Source organism: Phodopus roborovskii, unplaced genomic scaffold (genome assembly GCF_943737965.1).
Source record: "Phodopus roborovskii unplaced genomic scaffold, PHOROB, whole genome shotgun sequence".
Taxonomy (NCBI): Eukaryota; Metazoa; Chordata; class Mammalia; order Rodentia; family Cricetidae; genus Phodopus; species Phodopus roborovskii.
The window spans coordinates 28,411,479-28,433,084 of NW_026126567.1; the positions used below are offsets into that span (position 1 = coordinate 28,411,479).

A 21,606-nucleotide genomic window follows, 5' to 3' on the forward strand; every position below is an offset into this window, starting at 1 on the left:
AATCTAGTTCCCACTGAATGACTACAGAAACACCCTAGTAACATTGTGATTCCTTTTGAGCAGCTAGGGGTTACTATCAAGACCAGAGGCAGTGGCTGAGATCATTCATTGAAGAGATTCTCCAAGGAAATGTGAGACACAATCCCTATAGCATTGAGGATGTAGGCAAAGAGGAGGGTTCTCTTTTAGATGAAATATGGGTCCTACAATAACCACAGCAGATCTTCTAACAGAGGCTTAATCCTGTGCAATGAACTCAAAATAAAATGAAGTGGGCAAGAATGCTGGGACCATACCAAGACTTTCAAATGTCTCTCAGCCAAAGGAAGGAGAGAAACCTGCCAGGGCTCTATTCGATTAAGGCTGTGTCTAATAGCTAAGAGTCACTGTCTCCTCTAGTGAATGGATCATAGGATGGTTAAAGGTTAAAAATAAGACAATCGCCCACATAAGTCTCTGCAGTTCTACTGTCTCTGCTAAGCTTGAGTTGCATAGTAAGCCAGGCACATTAACATACATTATAATCCCAGTACTCAGAAATCAGAGGCAGGACAGTGAAGGGTTCAAGACCACCCTAGGTTTAATAGGCAGACTCTATCTCAAAAAGACTAAAAGAAAGAAGGGGGAAAGATGGCTTTTATTTGTCACATGTAGGTCTTCTAAGGTTCTTTATAAGGAAGACTTCCTCCCTTCTCAGGCCACACCTGAACAGGGATCTCAGCCAGAGAACACACTGTGCCGAAGCTCACAGTTTGAAATTGAATTGTTGACTGAAACCTTGAAGCAAAAAAAGAAAAAAAAAACCTTAGGAAGGAAGAAAAGAAAGAAGAGAGGAAGGAGGAAAGAAAGGAAGGAGAGAGGGATGGAGAAAGGGAGGAGAGCTCTTGCTTCAGTGATTTTTTAAAAATTTTTCCAGCAACCAGATGTAATGTATAAAGCAAGTGGCAAAATCATGTTCTGCCTTCTTTAACAGCTGTTCAAAACTGACATGTGTGATGTGATCGCTGCTCAAATACAAATCATTCCATGAGGAAACTCTCAGGCTTCTCAAAAATCACTTGAAGGCTCTATTTAAAATGCAAATTTTATTCTGTAGTGCATTCCAGAAAGTTTGTACCTCTACTGTACAGGACTAAAATGGAAGCTTTAATTTGCTTCCTAAACAGGCGAGATCTTGATCAAGTAACTTAAGCTCTCTGGCCAATTGGGGTAACTAACTTCTAGATTCATGTCCAACATTATAGTGTAGGAAACCAACACTAGCACATTAATAACTTGTACTGACTTTACATTAGGATAATAATTTGATTGTTTCCACATTCTTAATCTAAAAATGATGATGGAACACACACAGATGATTGATACATCATGTACATATATGTAAAACCCAAGCACATAGTTTTCAATCTATCAAGAATAGAATCTCTGGGCCAAGAGAGGTAATAATGGAGTATTCTCCCAGGCATGAATTTCAAAGTAAAGAATATGAAAGATGGCTAAAATCACATCCTTGAGAAAAACTATCTACATCGTCCTTACACTGCTTAAAAGGAGCTAAAAGTTGCACTAAACTGGTTGCATTGCAAAATTTCTACACGAACTTCCCAATTCACTAGAATTGAGAAGAAACCTTAGTTTCTCAAAGAATCAAGCATTAAGTGGTGTGCTATTTTCAAGCACTTTGGGGATTTAAACTTGGATCAAGGAGTTAAATACTGAAATACTGCTGTTTGATAATAAGGATAAATACAAAGAGTAAAAATCTAAAGATGACGAATGTTATTGCTTAGCTTCTATATCGCTTAGAGATGCTGAGTTGCTTTATATAAAAGGCTTCAAACTTCTTCATAAACAAGTGTGATTCCTGAGAATCTACCACAGATCATCATTACTTTTGATTTTACAATAAGCACACATAATCCCTACACATATGACTTTGAAGTAAATATTAACTATTACTAGGCATGGCAGCCTCCTTTGTGATTGTTTATTTCTAACCATGAATAAAGAAAAGTTTACGAATAATTACCAGTAAAGTATTTTCATTGAAGGTTAACAAATTTCGAAGTTTGTTTGCCTATAGAAGTGGATGTGACAACTACACTATCCAATACATGTTTACTGGCTACTAAGTACCTGAATCATGCTAAGAAAACATTCCCACTGTTGCATTCTTTCATACACAATCCAAACAACAAACAGAACTCACAAATCTTACATCACAGAGAAAAGCAATCCCTGTGGTACTCCATAAATTGCAAATTTGCCTTTTTGGTTAATACCAGGAAATTATATTGATGGTATACACTACTGAAAACGTATTATATAAGACTTCAGAGGGAAACATAAATTCCTAGTATTCTATTCAAGACAGTATTTATGTAGTTCGTTTCATAGTATCACATTACACAAGTCACAGCACAGCATATCTGATATTTGTTATTTGGCCACCTCTGGAAAAAATACTATTAAGATACACTATCTATGTCTACTGCCCACACTGATTTTATTTTTAGTACTTATAAGTGTTAGTGTTGATCTCCATCCTCTCCTCCTATCTTAGTTAAATACAAATACACTGTAAGAACAGTTAAGCACTTACAACAACAATTCACTAAAACATATTGTCAGGAAATAGCTCTTGTACAGAAAATAACTGCAAACTTCTCAGATGTTAGAATCCAATAAAAGTTGAAAAAATAAAAACTAGTTTTTCTTCTTATGGTTACACTAAAAAGGAAATGAAGAGCAGAACATAGTTTCCTGTCTTTTTTCTTGACTAACCAACTTTTGAAATTATGATGTATTTATATAGAAAGGTCATATAGATATTTACAAGTTAAAACCATAGGACTGTATGTTGACATTGGACATAAAATGTACTCCTCTAGCCCCTTAGTTTTAATTCGCATTTGGCTTGTATTGGGCTCTAGGACAGACATTTTAAATATAAGGGGAATGAGACAGACCACCTCTTTGTTATTAAGATGAAGAACTCTGCATAAAACACTTGAACTGCAATTACATTTGCATGTGTTTATCTGATCCTATAAGTTCTCAAAATTCTGTAATCAAGCTAGTAACCTCCTACAACTTGTTTCCCCTCTCAAGGAATATAACTAATGCTGTGCATTTTGCTATTTGTTTGGACTATTGCAACCATCAAGTGAGAACTCTAGACACAGTGGAATTTTCCAAGACAATAAAAATTTTGCACTGTGTCAATGATGAGCATGAGCCACATGTGGATATTAAAATAAAGGTAGTGAAAGTGACTTATTTTTAATTTAACTTTAATGTTTTCTTAATCTTAATCAATTTAATTCAATCTAAATAGCTACACATGGTCCTGAAGTACTGTATTCGGCAGTATACTACGGAGTAATAGCCACAAGAATGTAAGACTAGTTAATCAAGTGACCCATCCTGCCAACATGGTGAACAGATCAAATAGATGGGAGCTGATGACATCAGTGGCAAATTCAACACACTTTGTTCAAACAGTACTTAGCGTAAGTGAAAGGTTCCATTTGCTGTTACTAAGCTATTTATATTCTTTCTAGGCTAAAATGCATTACTAATATTTGGAGTATGTAAGGACTCCCTGCATTTGGGCTGAAGGAAAAATGTGATTGTTCTCTCCAACACTCCAGAACCACCTGGAATAAGTAACCATAATAATTCATGGCAACTCTGTCATTGTTTTGCCCTTCAAAAGAGACCTTAAATGTGTCTTTTCTACAAAAGCAAATAATCAGGTAACCTTCCAAATGTAAATTAAAGTCATACAAAAAAAAAAAAAAAAAAAAAAAACAGCCCAAGTAAGACACACAACACACACACAAGAAAACAATCAAAATTATATTTTAACTCTTTAACTCATTTTTCCCAGATAACAGTGATGGAGTTAGTCTGTTTTAATCTCAGTTTTAAAACTATGTAATTTTTAAAAGAAATGTATTCTTTCCATGTAGTATTTTCCATGGATTTTTTTTTTATAATTTATTTACACAGGAGAATTGAAAAACATTAAAAGATTGTTTTTCATGACTGTATGCATTCATTTGTTTCCTCCTAATAATATGCATTAAAATGAATAAAATAATATCTAAGGGAATATGTCAAAGGAAAATATTTTAGAGCCTCAGAATTCTTAAAATGACACTTTAGCACATGAACGTATTTTAAAAGTAGCAGAAAAGGGAGCTGTTTGAAGTACACACAGGCTCTCCCTCAGATGTGGTTCATTTTCAAGTACTATAATTGATGACAACAAAGAGAAGGAGGAGGGCACTAATTGGAGGGGACTTAAGGTTATGGGCTGATAGTCAAAATGTAATACCTGAAAAATAAAACGCTAAGCTATCCAATGAAAATCACTGTTAAAATCATGGACTTTCTTATTATTGGAAGCAATCTATACAGGAAGGACGAGGGTCAGAGTAACTATACCCAGGATTAATGTGCTAATAGATATAAGGAATATTTCTGCATGTCTAGAGCTCCAAAAGCACATACAAGAACAACAAATGCATAGAGTGATGTCCTTGTGATGGACAGTAAGTGCTCAAAATTATCAGTACTAAATCTAGCCATGTAGCAGTCTTCTCACACTCCATCAGGCTTGTCACTGCAGCAGCCTGTTCTTGTTGGGGTCACCATAATAAATCCCCTGAACCCTCCTCTCACGTGTATTTCTAAGGGCCAATTAAATGGGTGGAGTGGTCAACATTTAACATATTCTCAGGGGGACGCCTAAAAGAAATACAGTGTTGATTCTTTACTGTGCAACTCTTTAAAATCAGTTATTGAGGATCACAGATAAATAGTTTACTTAAATTTTGTATTAGCATTCCACTCGGTGGAACTCTGAACAAGTTTTCCTGTGGTCACCTGGTAGCTGGAATAACAGAATGGCAATGTCATAAACCTAACCTCAGTAAGAGTCTGGAGGCCAATCTGAAGACATGACCCTCAGCAGGTAAAAGAAAGTGTTTGTCACTTGAGCATGAACTCTCTTGCAAAACCAGGTACAGCTGGTTTTGTTCCTATAATGGCAGGATGTTGAGGGACACCAACAAGGATAAGCCAGCAAACTAACATCAGGTTCGATGAGAAACCCTGTCTCAAGGGTATAAGGTGCATCTCTACACATGCATACACATACATGCCTATATACCCCCACATCACACACATGCACACACACATGCGCAGGAGCACTCCCGCACATGTACACACATGCACATTCACACACCCACAAAATAAGTTATAAAAATAACTTGGAAGTCCACCTTTCATGGGAACTGAGGAAATAAAGTGAAAGCACGTTTTTAAGCAGGGTGTTCCTCATAGGACCCTTCTAAATCCAGGATGTCTCTCACTACTGCCCTAAATGGAGATAAATACAAAATACATACATGTGTGTTGCTACAGAACTTGAGAGGACAGGAATAGAACTCAAGGTGAAGCGTTTGCCTAGTATGCATAAGCCATGGGTTCGATACTGCCCACTGACAAAGACAATAGAATAGAGGGTAAATGAAAAGGGAGGGGCATGAAGTGGACATTAATAGGACACTGGGGTTTTATCCCTGGAAGTACAGAACATTTTCGCCGGAAAGATGTTTGTAACACTGCTACTAGCTGAGAAGCACTGGGAATCAACAAGGAATGATCCAGAAGCCACCAATGTCTGATTGAACAGAGAAATCTCACACAGTGGGCTGGAGAGACAGCTCGCCACTTGAGAACATACCCTGGTCTTGCAGAGGATCTGAGTTCAATTCCCAAAACCGATATCAGGTACATCAAACCCCAATGGTCTTTGTTAGAGAGATGGCCCCACCCCTCACCACAGGGGAGGGTGAACCAACCCTGAGGGCATGCATGTAGTGGGGGGGGGGGCTGACTCCACCCACTTGCCCTGGGGAGGTGACCCCACGGACCCTAATTGACCAGCTTGACTACCACCCAGGCCCACAGCAGGGCGTTGGGTTGACCAACCCTAGCATCTATCCCACCTAGGACCTGCTGGTGCTCATGAATAGACTAGTCCTGCAGTGTGATACCTGTAAAATCTCCAAGATTCAGGGCAGTCACAGGATATTCCAGAGGAGTTCCAGTGATAATGGTGTACCAGAAACCAGAAGCCTTGAACCAGACCAGTGATTCAATGCAATGAACAGTTGCCAGTAAGACCGATGGGGCAAAGAGATATATTGCATGACACACTGAAGCCTCTAATGCCTCCAGAAAGAATGAAGATATCAGCTAGTCTGTAGAAGATAGTGCAGAATCTTAAGAGAAATTGAAGGAGTGGGTGTAATGATTGCACCGCAAGATAAATGATAAATGGGTGTTTATTGGGAAACACACAGATAAAATAATGAAGACCCGCAGCAGCATTTCTCTGCCCTCCCAATCCTATCCCCAACCCAAGAGAAAGCATGCCTGAGGCCTGAGAGAGAGACCATGCCTCATGCTTTCCTCTTTCCACCTGAAGCCATGCCCAAAGAGGTGTGGCCACTGTTACAGGTTCACAGGCAAGATGTGTGCTACAAGAAATCTTGCCTGAGTGATGTGGAAAGCAAGAACCAACTTCTGAAAGTTATCCACTTACCTATACACCAATACCAGGCACACACCACACACATCACACACGCACGCACGCACACACACACACACACACACACACACACACACACACTAACCATACATACACACCACACACACTAACCACACACACACACCATAAATACACACACAGGAAAAAATTAATATACATACCACACATAGATACACACCACAGATAAATTAATATTTTTAAAAAAGAAAACTATCTGAAATTACTAGACATAATTAATATTGTCACTACAAGAATAAAGAATAGTGGAACAACCTTTCAGATGTTTGGGATAAGATAATAACAGAAATCCAAAGCAATACCAGGACCCCCAGCCTTGACTTACTAAAAGTTTATGGACAAAAAGGGGCCAAAGAAGTTATGATAACTTCGATTTTACATACATTGACTAGGAAACAGTAATGGGCTGACAAGGTAGGGCGGCCCATTAGCTGGAAAACCATCCTTTATTATAGGGTTCCTATGCTACCAAGCACACGGAAGAACACTAGTGATCTTTAAACTTACACCTACGGAGTGGAAGGAGAATGCTGGACAGGTGGGGTATCTCAATTCTTAAGCTGCTCACGGCACCCCGTACTTTTCTCTCGGTCAGAATACAGTGAAATCACAAAGCTCACAGCATGGTTAGGGTGTGCGGTGCACTCAAATTAAACGCTCTAAAGGCATTTTGATTTGTTTTATGCCTCCACACCCATGCCTGCTCTTAATGTAGACAGAAGGTAGAAGCCTAATTACACAGCCTTGGAGAACATAAATGAGGAGTAAGTGCAACACCTTAACATCAGTCTTCACAGACTTACCAACTGAAATGTGCCCAGCAGCTAGAAGAGAAGAAGGGAACTCTCACACCATCTATCAGATCCTAAATTCTTAAAACAGACCTGTGAGTCAGGAGCCTAGGAAAGAAATCAAATGCAGGAACCATCCCTTCATTTGGGAATAACATTGCAGTCTTAATTGAATAAGTCAAAATTTGTCCTATACTCACTCTGCCAGTACTAGTTTCTGTAGCAAAAGAATCAGTGAAAATGAATTACAGTAATTAAAAAAAGAGACAAATGAACACTCTTAATTTCTTAATTTTCTTTTCAGTGATTTCAATTATAAGCCAAGTAAATTCCAATAAGGCAGCATCATACTGCATGGATTAGATAACAGATAATCTCAAAGAGGTTACATTTGAAATGATTCAGCATGGGGATCAAACACGTTACCAGGCTTTTGGGCTTGTCTCTCATTCTTTTCTATTGCAGTAAATGTAATTTCCCTCTGAGAAAGCATTATATCACAGTAGTTATTCAGCCAGGCTCCTGCAGCCTGTCTATCATAGTTTACACTCTAACAACCCTAGTTATGCAACTCTCTGCTCATGGGCATGGTACTGTAATCCCTCTATACCTGTTTCCTCTTTTCTTCTAATGGACATAATGGTAGTGTCTACTTCAAGGCTTTTTATGAAGATGAGTTGATTAATATACATAAAGAATTCAGGGACACATTAGCACATAAGAAGCCCCTAATAAATGCTAGCTATTATTAAAGGTAAATCTAAAACTAGGAGAGAAAAGCCATGTGCAGTATTTATTATGTAAACTGAAAGGTGATGAAAGAAAAGCAGATCAACTTAAGAATACTGAAAACATAAATGCTGTATTTGGTGTTCACTAAAACAAGATTGAGGGACTAAAAACTTAGAACACATTTGTTAAGATTTCAAGTCATAGGATAACTAAGAAGCCAAGATGTGTTTGGTCTAATGATTCTCAGAACAAAGAAGATCAGACAATGAAATGCTCTTGCTTTCTCTCTCCAAACTTCCCTCCAGTTGGGGCACTGATTGTATATCTGTGTGTTCAACAGCTGCAAGTTTGCTGTAGTTACAATGACCCGAGGAATAAAAAGCACTCAATAGTCAGCCGATTTCATATAGTTAGAAGAGAAGTCCATTTGGGAGATAAAACTTTTATTAAGAGTTGAATGAGTCTAAAGTTGATTAGCTATACTGATAATTATGTTTTTTTTATTCTAAACATTCTGCTTTGAGAGAAATACTTATATTCTAGAAAATGATTTGCATTCTTTAAATGATAACAAAGATACCAAAAATCAAAGAGAGGTAGACATTTATCATACTAAGCTCATGTTAACACAGCCAAATGGAGATTTAACTGCCACACAGGTAAATGGATTAGTTAGAATGGTCAAACTTCTCCTCTGAGGGGACTTACTTTACCCAGCTTAGCCATCGATGAAAGTAACCTGGTAAATGCCAGAACTTTGCTTTGTTTTATGGCCTTGGGGTGAGCATATGTTTTATTTTGCACACTTTATTACTTGTTAAAGAGATACAGCCCTGAAAATAAGTCAGGATTCATCTGCCAAACATTCTGTACTCCATAGACAGTCTGAGTTGATTAAAGTCTCATTCACCAGTTTTTCTAAAATGCGGCAGTCCCAAGCTTGGACAAACAAAGAAACAGAACCTGCTAAGATCTACAACTTCCCTTATACTCCAGATCAAAGGAAGCTGCGAAACAAAAAATAAATATTTGGAAGTAAAAATCACTACAAGTCAAAATAAACCACAATGAGATTAATGTTCCCAGGTGTTTTGTTTGTGTTTTTTTTTTTTCTTTTACAATGTTAATCAAAACTGGAATTCCTGTGTTCCACTGAATATACTTATAATTTAAAGATACATAGAGCTTCTATAGTTAAATGTGCTAAAAATATAAGAAACAAAGGGTAGTTACCTATCACTAAAATTGATTCTTCCTGTTTCTAACATGGCATATTGAACAACTGGGATAAAAATATTTACAAAATGGAAATGTAGCACTCCTGGTTCAAACCCAGAAAGTCCCTGGTAAGTTAAAAAAAAAAAAAAAGGTGGGGGGGGATCCTTCCAGTAAATGCAGCATTTCACTGAAGACCATAACGAAGGTTCCAAATGGAATCCAGTAGCTACTTTCATGGAGTCCTGAATAAGGCAGAAGAACAGAAAAGATCTGCTAGTATGGCAAGGCTCTCTATGCATCTCGAGCTTTTATCAACTTGGAATAGTGTAAACACTTTCCCGTGGGAAGCACAACTTGACAGGACTCCTAATTTTATAACCTGATCTGAGAGCTAAAAGCTCCCCCATAAAGATGATGCAAACGCCCTAATGCACAGCACATTAAGCCCTAATGAAACAGCAGAGTCGGCGTGGTTAATGCAGGCCTGCATTCAGAGAAGGTTTAAATATAAGCATAATAAAGCAGATTAAAAAGAAAGAGGCTGTAATTACTTTTTAAAGAACTCAATCTCTTGTCCTATTATTGGTCTACTTGTGAGCCTCAAAGGCTGAATACAGATAGTAAAAATTACATGAGGCTTACCATCAGGCCATATCCATTATTTTCAAATATGTAAGCAAAAAGAAAACCCTGGTAAAACACAGAGTGGAGGACGAAACATTGGGAAGTTAGCATCCTTATGCAGTCAGGCAGTTCCTTGCTAGCCATTATATTCTTTTGTTTCTTTTTGTTGTTGATTGTTTGTTTTGTTGGTTTACTGATGTTGCTTGGATTCCATTGTTTTTAGTTTGGGTGTGGGGGGGTCATTTTTTTACTTTTTGTTTTTCTGTAAAGGGATGATTTCCTTTCTGTTTTCAGGGCTGTGCACAGTCATGCAAGGTGTATGGTAGAGGATCCCACAAATTCCTCAGACTGAGAAAAGACAGTTGTAGTTCTACAGTGGTTGCTACAGATGCTCTTCACCTATTTCTAGCTCACTATCTACAGGGCAATGTAAGTAAACCTTGTTGACATTGTTCTTACAAAAATAGCCATAATTCTTTGACCAGCTGTTTAAAATATCATGGATGCAAATATTGTCACACAATATCTGTGCTATTGGATTCACAAATATTCTTCCACACAGCATATATTTGAAGCTTATAAGATGTATATTAAAACCTGAGATGCTGCTTAAATTACTCCATCTTCTAACTGGCTATCTTGTATTTGCAGTCAAGTTGGTCTGATTTATATTAACCATCCTGTCTAACCAAAGTTTATAGATCATATCCACACTATCCTCTGTTCCTTTCTCTTAATCTAAAGTGTCATAAATCTATCATTAACTGCCAACTGCTCTGAATATTTCCTAAGAGCCAGTTTAATTGAGAAAGATTAACAAATTGTTCATCCATTTCTGCAATTGATGTAGTTCAGCAAATGACTGCTGAAATTGTCCATAGTACTGATGTCTATGAAAACATTTTATCAGAATATATACAAGCCATTGACTCATAACATGCATTGTGTGGGGGGAGTAGATATTCATATTTCTTATGGAAGTCTGCATTAATGAAATTCTGCGATCAGTGTTTTAGCCCAAGCAGCTTTTACTCAACAAGGACCTAAAGAAAGAAAGAAGTTAAAGAGCAATTAATTCTGTAGCATAGATATGTCAGAGCAAGAGGAGACTTCAAACATGGCTTTATTATTGGTTATATGTAGAAGGAGAAGCTGTCTGATTTGTGGTACAGCATGGAAACTAATAAATTACTTATTTTCAGACATGCTTTCGCATCAATATCAGGTATGTGTGCCATATATTCAAAAGTATCGCTGGTCCATAGTGTACTTGGCATTGTCTGCACAAAATGAAATTCAGATTCTTTAGAAGCCACTTTCCTATCACTTTTCTTTAGTGCTGCATACAGAGTAGGGATTCAGGCCACAGCACAGTCTATGGTCAGCTGTTTTATTTCCAAACTCAGATAGCTCACACATCTGTTTCATTTCTAAAATCACTGCCCAGGAAAAGTGTTCCACCCAAACATAAACTTTACTATAAATAACTAAGAACCTAACAAATAACTATTTGGGGGAAATGGAAGTGTGTTTAAAAATCTGAATTCTTCCAAACCCTAGGCCTTAGTAATCTTTTTAGAGCCTTCCTGACAGCCGGGATCAGCTTCCCTCAGAAGTCGTCCCCAGAGTGAACAAATTGAAACTGCCGGAAATCCAGGTATTAACATCATATTACTTGCTAATTATAAAACACCGTTTCGCATACTGACATTATGCACTTCCAACCCTTTTATCTAAAACACGTATTTGCTTTCTAAATCAGAGTTTGACAGCAGAGTATATCTGCCAGAAGACAGTGAAATGAACTTTAATAAGACAGGAGTTCAAAGCATGGAGCTTTCATGCATAATAACTATGTTGCCTTAATTTGCTGCTCCATAGAAATAATTCTATTTGTAGAAATCCAGCAAGAAAATGGAAATTTTAAAGATGGAACAGCCTGGTTAAGTTTCCTTCATAGCTGCTTCAGGATGGTGGTGGCCATTCTGACACTGAAAGAACTCCGAATTTGGCATCCAGACCCTTCTTACAAACATTTCACTGCCTATCCTCTACAATTCCTTTCTGTATCTTTCATAATTGACACTTGGTCAGTAGAAAAGTATAGGAATAAGGTGCTGTGGCTAGGAAGCTGACAAAAATGAATGTTAAGAGACTTCCCTGGAAAAACAAGTGCTAAGGGAATTCATTAACTCTATGGTACTTCTAAAAGTTCACAAGGTGAAAAATTACCATCAAATGCTTTGTGATCTCCTTGGCTACATAAGACAATAACAACTTATATAATGTAATAAAACATAATTCTCTTTGTTGGACTGGTCAGGAGCTCCAACTATGCTATAATCACTAAGATTAAATTATTTCTTCATATTCACTTCCATGTTTCTTTCAAATTAAAAATATTATACATTAGGATTTTTTTCATATCATCTATGCTTTCACCTGAGGACAGAAAAATAGATGGAAACAGTGTATGGGTTTCAATAAAATTGTAAACCTAAATCTTACTAAAATGCTTCCATAAATTATTATTATTTTCCTTAAATGGAGAAAGGAATGCCTTATTGACTTACTTCAAAGTTATTCTAAGATCTCTACTACCTACAGTCTCAGGGAGGTTTTCAATCAATGATAAATGCTCCTTTCAAATTTTCATTAGCAATTAGCTTGATATATCAAGAGTATATCCTTGTCTCTGTCAAAATGACCCAAATCTAATTAGACTAACTATAAAATCAAATCCTAACCTAACACATAAGGAAGACAGATGAGGAGGAGGAAGATTATAGGAGGAGTCTGATAGTCTGAAACTAGAACAAGGCATGGACTTCAGCTCATGGGCAGTCATAGATCTCCACCATCGTTGAAAGGCTGAAAATGTTTAACTATCATGATGTAGATCAAGAAATACGAACTGTAGCCAATTCCATGGGAAGACTTTCTCCAAATCTATTCAAAATTTTGGACTTTTTCCCCCTTACAATGAGAAGTTAAAGTCAACTCAGAATACACGTTTGGATGAAGCAGCAATGAAATATACACATCTTTTCTATAGGGTGTAAACGTTTCTCATTTGGGTACGCTGAACATGAAACTAGGAATTCACATTTCATCACTAATCTCTGTTTCCTCCTGCTAGATATCACAAGAGAGAACACGAACCTGTACATCATAGGTCCCATTTAGTAAAGCAGGCCTTGAAGAGCCGATGTCCTGCAGCACGCCAGAAAGCACCGAGCGGTTGACCTTCTGGAAGTCTTTGGAATGACTGAACTGTACCATGTTGTGAAGGGCCAGGATTTTGCTATCCAGCTCAGCATCCTGCCTGGTGCGATTATGCAGTCCTAAGTGATACTTTCGGAAGTGCTTAATCAGATCTGTGGGGTCATTGCCATAGTAACCGTATCCACAGATATTGCATTTAAAGTCCTGAAGCTCTGGAGACAGAGGTGCCGGGTCTGGGTTGTCATTCACCAGTAAGTCAGTTTTGGGTTTACTCAGTCTTACACCCCCATCTGAAGGCACTTGTGGGTTTTTTGAGGCCACGGAAACCGGGCTCAAACCTTGACAATTGGCTTGACCACTCTGCACTGGCCCTGTTTCCTCAGTAGCCTTTGGTGACATTTTATGCTCTTCCTTTGTCTCCAATGAATCCCCTGATGGGGTGCAGGCCATATCTTGAGGGTCATCTGCCTCTGCTCTTTGAGGAGACTTCAAGGGCTCGCAGACTCCCCCAGCAGCTGGAGATGAGAAAGCCAACATATTTCTGTCTGTTACCTCATCATGCGGGAAGGAGGCAAGGTTTCCTCCCTTACTTGGGCTTTCATAATTGAAGCCAGCCTTCTCACTCAGGACTGAGATTTGCAGGTCCTTGCTGCTGCTGGAAGATGGTTCTTGGCCATGCACACTGTGTTCCTCTTCCGTGTTCACTTCTGCAGCATCACTCTGGTCTGTATTTTCTGACATCTGATCTGCAGAAAACTCTTTGTCCTTTGCAGACACTTTGCTTTCTGTAGCTATTGGCTCCAGGGTCTGACCCTCGCCTTCGCTAGCAACGTTTCTCAGAGGGGGGTTCTTTTTCCGGACCATATCTGTGAACACATCAGGAAAGTGAAAGGACATGGTTATTTGAAGTTACAGACAGCTAACCCAATTTAGGGTATTTTCCTTAGTCAAGTCAGGTCTTCTAAAGTATGCAATAAAATAGTTCCTCTAAGGAAAGGGGGGGAGCTTCAAAAATACAGAGAGAAAGAAAGAAAGAGAGAGAGAGGCAAACAGACAAAGGCAAATAATATTTGATAATTGGAACTGTTTAACACAAAGACTGACTGATCTATTCTTATAAAACATGATATGAGTATTAGAATACTCATTATTAGCCATACTATTAACCATTCCTACACACCCTATTTTTGCCTAATGTCCTTATTTTCACTATGGGCAATGATGGCACATAGTTATACATGATATCAATTTTATATATGCAGATGTGCTGCATTTATAGAACATACATGTACAGGTTTCTTTTCACAAAACACATACTGTACGCTTGCTTCCCTGAAAAATCATACATATGCACATAATTACTACACTGGAATATTGTTACTCTGATAATACTATAGTTTCAAAGGAATAGATTCATGTCAAAATGACGCAGTTAGCCATGTTATGAACTCAGGTGAAAACTTCCTGCTTACTACGCCCTAACAAAAATTGCTTTAAAACATATGGGTACCATCCTGGAGGTTTGGAGTAGGGCTGGGAATGCACTAGAGTGGCAAGTCAGGTTTCACCTGGACTCCGGCAGGATGGGGCAATAAGCTGAGCCCTTGGGTTCTTACCTACAAAACAGTATGGAAGTTGATAAAGGTCACTGTCTTTCTAATACTGAAAGGACAAGATCTTAGCAGTTTATGGTGGTTTTCTCCTCATGCCAGCTCTACTGTGCCTCTACTGTGGACTTTATGACATGAGTGGCTGAAGTCAAACTTAGACATTAAGTGACAAATACCTGTACAGGAATGTAGCTATCAGAACTGTAATAATATTGAGAAACGAATAGTGCCCTACTAATTAAAGGCCATATAAACAAAGGCTGGTTGAGCATGGAGCTCTATAGCCTTTGTTCTCCATAAGCTCTCAGCTGAAAACTTGAAGTATTGCCTAAGCCATCGCTCAAAATGTCTCTCTGAAAATTCTACCTGCTGCTTTCTAATAAAACAAGCTTTCTTTAATGTTAGCAGGCTGTGCTGCAAGGATCAGTTTTAGTAGTTATACTACAGCTATGGAAATGTGCTGGGAAAATGCAATGTAATAGCATTTCTTAGCTGTTTTCCTCTGTAGCTCTTCAGTGTGAATGTGCAGGATCACACTGGTCTCAAAGGCATGTGTGGACCTTTGCTTCCCAACAGCTCTAATCACATAAAATTGTTGTGAAATGAATCCCCAAACAAGGTAATATACTAGAAGTGTAAATAATCCTTGATAAGATGCTATTTCACTTCAGTAACTAATGTTGAAGACAGCACAACAGCACTTTAAAAACTACAGTGTTCTCTTTGAGTACCAATAATATCACTCATCAAATATCCATATAAGCTCCCTCATGGAACAACAAAAATAGGATGAAAGAGGGAAGACTCAAGAGGAAGTGTGTGTTAGGGGACCATGTTAACCTGTGGGGAGGAGGTGGAATGCGTTAACTTTCCATGTCATCCAATGAAAGCCTAAAGTAAAAGAAGCTAGGAGCTTTCTTTGTAACTGCAGACACAGGTTAGCTATGTTTGTGTAATGTTTGCATATCAATGTTGCTTTTGTTGACATTTTAGGACACCTTTATAAGTTGCTGTTAAATGAGGCTCTTGTAGCCTTGGAAGGACATGTGAAAAATGGCAATGCAGTTTTACTGACAGCTATCCAAGGGGGAAAGTTGAAGGAAAAAAAAATAAGAATCTAAAAAAATCAATCATCATTTAAACTACACATGAAAACAAAACACACATTGTTTTAAGCCAGGCATAGTAGCACGTGTCTGTAATACAAGCAATTAGCAATGCTGAAAAGGGATCTCTAGATTCCAGGAGTTCTGGGCCAAACTGTCAAACTCAGTGAAACATCCATCCCAAAAATGTGTAAGTCTGTATGTCTTGGTACGTGTGCATGTATGTCTGTCTGTGTGTGTGTGTGTGTACAAATTTAAAAACACATGTTAAGTATGGATACCTTTATATGTGTGTGTGTGTTTATGAACTTCTATTTAAACTTGGCCTAGATGACAAGAAGTTCCAGGTCATAATATAAGCTCTTCCTACATGTCCCAACATGTAAAGCAATATTAGTTTGGGAGGCACCTCTTGACTCATCTTCTACAATTCTGAATTATTTCTCCATTACACATCAGCTCATCTGTATCGACCACAAGATAGTCTTTCTTTGGCCCAGTGCTTAAAATTAATAATCTTTGGGTTTCATCCTTTGCTGCTTAACATGCCTAAATTCTAACAATGAGTAATTGAAATGATATCAATGAGGTTACCCAAAATTGTAGAAAATCCTGAAAGAAGGACATAACATCTGAAGAAATCACAACCCGATTCATTAAGTTACCCATCTATCTAAATGAAAGGTGTATGGTTTATGCCCACATATTAATGCCAAAGTGATTGGAAGAGTGGCAAGAGAACAGGGATAAAATACATAAAAGTAAATTGATCTAAATACATTCATATTGGGGAGAGAAGGTCATTTTTCGGAAGAAAGAAAAATTTTAGATCTCTGCTGATTTATCATTATCATAAAGAGATGAAGCGGGTCAAAGGTTAAAAATGACTCCACCAACATCATTAGCTCCTGAGAAGAAAATACAATTTAATTAAATTATTATCTTCACAAATTTTAGTTCCTTCTTCCACCCAGGAGCAGACCTTCAGGAAGAGTCTGACTCATTGATGCCTTATGCTCACCAAAGTCCTTAACAATATACATTGCAAAGAACATTAAACTGCTAAAACTTCAAAGAAGAGTCCAAGAGGTCACTGGGTTTTATACTGTGCTGTGGGGGGTAGGGGCATGTTCTTTTTAGTTGCTGTTTAAAAAAAAATGTAGTTAATTTATTTGGGTATACTTTGAAGTAGTTATAGAAAAAAATTTTACTGGAATTATATCATCATAATTTTTCAGAGTGACATATTATGTAAATATAAGCACATTTGCAATACTTCTGAGTGGAAGAAACTCCCCTCTCAAGTCATAAGTTAGATAGCACAAGACTATAGCCACCCGCCAGTTATTATCTCTAAGACAAATAACAGATTGCACGATGTTTTACTGTGTGCCAAGAACTTTTCCAGTGAACATTTTTCCTTGGGAAAAAAAATAGATCACATACTTGTAAAAGCATACCCAGCATTGACTTCATAAGGCTCGTGGGTGGCTTTAGAGTGTTTTCTACAAGTATCAATTCTACTAATCAACTATCAGGAAACTAATTGTTTTAGAGGGTGTCACCAAAGACATTTTGAGAGCTAATCTTCACATGTGTAAAACAAACCACACAAAAAATTCTCTTCCTAATATATATCACACCTAAAATGCACATGCACACACTAGCACCCTAGACTGGTAAAATCATTAGATAAAAGCCCAGACAGACCTGGGGCAGAATCCTTTTATTCCTGGGTTTTAAAAATGCAACCAGAGAAGAAGTACAATACAAAATATCATAGGACATTTTTTTTCCAACAGATTTAAATACTGGTGAGATTATTCAACCTCTGAATACCCTGAGGACTGTCATACTACCAAAGCTGGGTGGATAGGGCATCTAAATTGGTTCACATTATCAATGCTTTTTCTAGAGAGACTTTGGAACTCATTAAAATGCACAGTCATATGAATGAAGGTCAGTCAACCACTAGGACAATTTTCAAACGAAAAGAACAAATACATTCAAAATGCCAATTAGAGTAGAGCTACTATAAGACAGATTGTTAGGTAATGAGGCTCACAGGGGAAGTGGACAAAGGAAATCAAAATTCTTCATTTACAGCTTCCACATAATTGAGAGATAAAGAACTGCTACATAATGACAGAGTGGTCAGTGTTGTCCATATTTCCACTTGGCTGGGCAGTGGTGGTACACACTTTAATCCCAGCACTTGGGAGGCAGAGGCAGGATGATATCTGTGATTCGAGGCCAGCCAGGTCTACAAAGCGAGTTCCAGGGAAACTAGGACTGTTACACACAGAGAGAAACCCTGTCTTGAAAAATCATATAGATAGATAGATAGATAGATAGATAGATAGATAGATAGATAGATAGATATCACAATTCCCCTTAATTAGATTGTCTAACCCAACTGCCAAGATTTTTACACAAGAAAATTGGGCTTCTCCAAATTGTTCTAAGATACAAGATATCCTCGTTGCAAAAAAAAATCCTACATTTAACTGTCAACTAATATCATTTCATTTTCAATTAAAACAATAAAATTAAAAACTATTTTTAGAGTTCGCAGTCATTCAAATCATAATAGAATAATGCATTGTGTTGTCCTATCTCTTACATTAGTGCAATGGAAATACTTAACATTGGAGTTTAATATGTGATGCTTTATATTCCACTATTTAAAATTGTTTAATATACAAAAATATACAAAATCTTCTTAGTAAGACTGAAACTTGTCCTCAAGGTGGCTCCTTTCCAGAAACATGATACTCCATCTTTTGTTAGGTAGACAATGTGAATCCACCATTAATGACTTACTTATGTTTTCTACATCTGCATACACATTTAAACACACAAGCAAACATATCTACATGCACATATATAACTATATACATTGATACACTTGTGAAATATTTTTGATCTAACTATCCACATAATCAATAATCAAATTGCCAAACCAGAGAAACCAATTTTCAGAGAAATTGAGACAGAAATTAATCTCACACTCAGTGTGGTGAAATCTTGTTTCCATTGGATGAGAAAGTCTCTGAAAGCAAGCGATGTAAAGTGTATGTTCTATGTACTGCCTTGGCTTCAAACAAACAAAAGAATGAAACAAGAGGAGGAAGCCTGGAAAGGAAGTCTCATGTCCAGTTTTAGATGTGATCTGTTGGACCTACAGGATTAAGGTAAACCCCTCTTATTTTCTAAACCTTTTACCTGTACAAGGAAAGAACTTAATTAATTTTCAGCTTCCCTTGGCTTTGTGACTATAATGACCCTGGTAATAACATTTAAGTATTACCTTTGAAAAACCTTTGTCCAATTTCTTTTAAAGATGATGAAATACAAAACCACTAACAACTAGTGGTGTCCTAAACTACCATACACACGAATGTCCTTCAGTGATTGAATTCCTTCACCAGGCATACATTCAGCATCAGCTGTGAGCCAAACAGAACAAGCATGATTTAATTATATTATTTATCATTAACTTCAAAGAGAGTAACTATATTTAAAATCAAATGAAACAATTATACACTATTTTCTCTTTGACTAGCTTTCCAAATGTCATTTCATGCATGTAGTGTGTGTGTGTGTGTGTGTGTGTGTGTGTGTGTGTGTGTGTGTGTGTGTGCATGCGTATGCTCTCAGCAACACTGGAAAAAAATAAAGGGAATTAGATTGTGTAATCTGACTTCAGACTGGAATCTTGCTGTGTATGAGTTATACTATAAGTAGCATTACTGATTTTCATAATATATAATACCAGATGGTTTCTTCTTTTTGTTTTCCAGACAATAAAACTTTCAAGTGCTTGAAATCAAAGTTAAACACAAAGCAGGAGTCATCATGCTCTAATCTTTAATGAAAAAATATTTCATACCATACTTGCTTATGTTACTAGCTTAAAGTGCAAAGTTATTAATTACACATTTCTTGTAGCTCTTATAAAAGAAAAATGAAAGGAACAAGCAAAGAATAAAATGTCCCTTTTGATCAAACGCCTCCCACAAAGAATCTAAAGAATTAAGCAACTGATAGCAAAATAAAAGGGAGGTCAGGCCTTGGACCTATAGCAAACTAGATAGCTTCCATATGAACATGAGAAGTTTCTTCTTTAAGGAACATGTGTGTCTGCTCATTGGTTCTGGGGGGGTAAAAAACCACTTGAATCCTGTCTACTCCATATATACAGATCAAAATCAGACTGCTTAAGTGAACTATAAAATGCAATAGACATTGTTACATTGTTTATCCAATTCACAAACCCAAGCATTACTGAAGGAGTTTAAATGTTTTCTATTTCTTCATATTCCAGGGCAAGGCTTCAATGATACTTTTGTTTTTTTTTTAAAGGAAATGAAAGAAAAGCTTCCAGTTTCATAAACTCTTTGTCAGATCTGGTTCTTTGTTATCCGTTTCTATTTAATTTGGGCTTTGAATCTTTAATATTCCTGATACTTGAAAGTAATTTTGGACATTTTAAGTCCCTTTGAGATTCAAATGTCATCACTTTCAAGCCTCCCATTAAATAAATCTCTTATTAATTCAGACCAAAATAATGCAAAATGATTATTTCCAATGACATACTTCCAAACACAAAGTCTATTAATAACCATCTGGACACGAAAACTCACACAAACTCCTCTAAGATGAAATGCACACCCTTTATACAACCTCTTTCAGTAAGTTTTGATGCCTGAATAGACATAAATATTAGACTACTACTTCATCATAATATGTTCTCTATATTTTAAATATATCATTGCAAAAGGAATAGCCTAGTTTACAGGAGATCATGAGGTAAGTTAACAGTAATGCCATACTCATAAAAACAAGTCTTGATTTATATATATATTAAAGAAAAATTTTCATTGACTCATATTTTAGAGGAAAATTATACAGCGGTTATTTTTTCTATAAAACTTTATGCTAGAAGTATATTTGACTATAAAATATATCTGAAAACACTAAAACTTGCATTGTTTTCATGAAGTGAATCATTAAAGAACAAATATGTATCTTGGAGAGTAAAACTCAGAAAAAAATGATTCTCGTTTCATAACAAATAAGAGGAAAATTCATTATTACTATTGATCTTTAAAAGATCACAATTTCATGAAACAAATACAAAAATTAACATTTGTTCTCCCATCTCACACACACACACACACACACACACACACTCACACAGCTTTTCTCATTTTTTTTTCTTAAAGAAAACACAAATGTCTATAGTGAAAAGTACTGATTTAAACCAACTAATCTGACTGATTAACCAAAATTACCCAGGACTACTAATTTGCATGTGAACAGGATTAACTTTATCTTTCACTTTTTGAATAAATTTAAAATACATGGACAGGTCAAGTTAAAAAAAATAGCTTATGGCAACATATGAATGAATCTGCTTAACAAGATGGCTATAAAGTAAATTGCCAGGACATTGTATGAAAGGTATGAAAGGTAGAATTCCACTGATAACAAATTCTGTAACCAGAATCTGGTTTTGCATGAGTACTTGACTTTCTAGCATTTGCTATAAAATACCTTTCTTTCTTTTTTTTTAATTAGAAGTAGTCTAATATTTATATCTTCCTGTTACTATATTTCCAGTCTGTCATTAAGCAAATAAAGGTCATTTCAAT

General features: G+C 36.8%; 1 protein-coding gene across 8 annotated transcripts in view; it reads right to left on the reverse strand.

Annotated features, from left to right (window-relative positions):
• The window catches only part of Trps1 (transcriptional repressor GATA binding 1), a 228,205-nt gene that overhangs the window by 166,960 nt on the left and 39,639 nt on the right, over positions 1–21,606 (reverse strand). For all 8 annotated transcript variants that reach the window (XM_051202667.1, XM_051202664.1, XM_051202666.1 and 5 more), the window contains one exon: positions 13,171–14,099. In XM_051202667.1, the coding sequence (XP_051058624.1) occupies positions 13,171–14,097 (927 nt within the window). In that variant the 5' untranslated portion in view covers positions 14,098–14,099. The remainder of the gene's footprint in view (positions 1–13,170; positions 14,100–21,606) is intronic.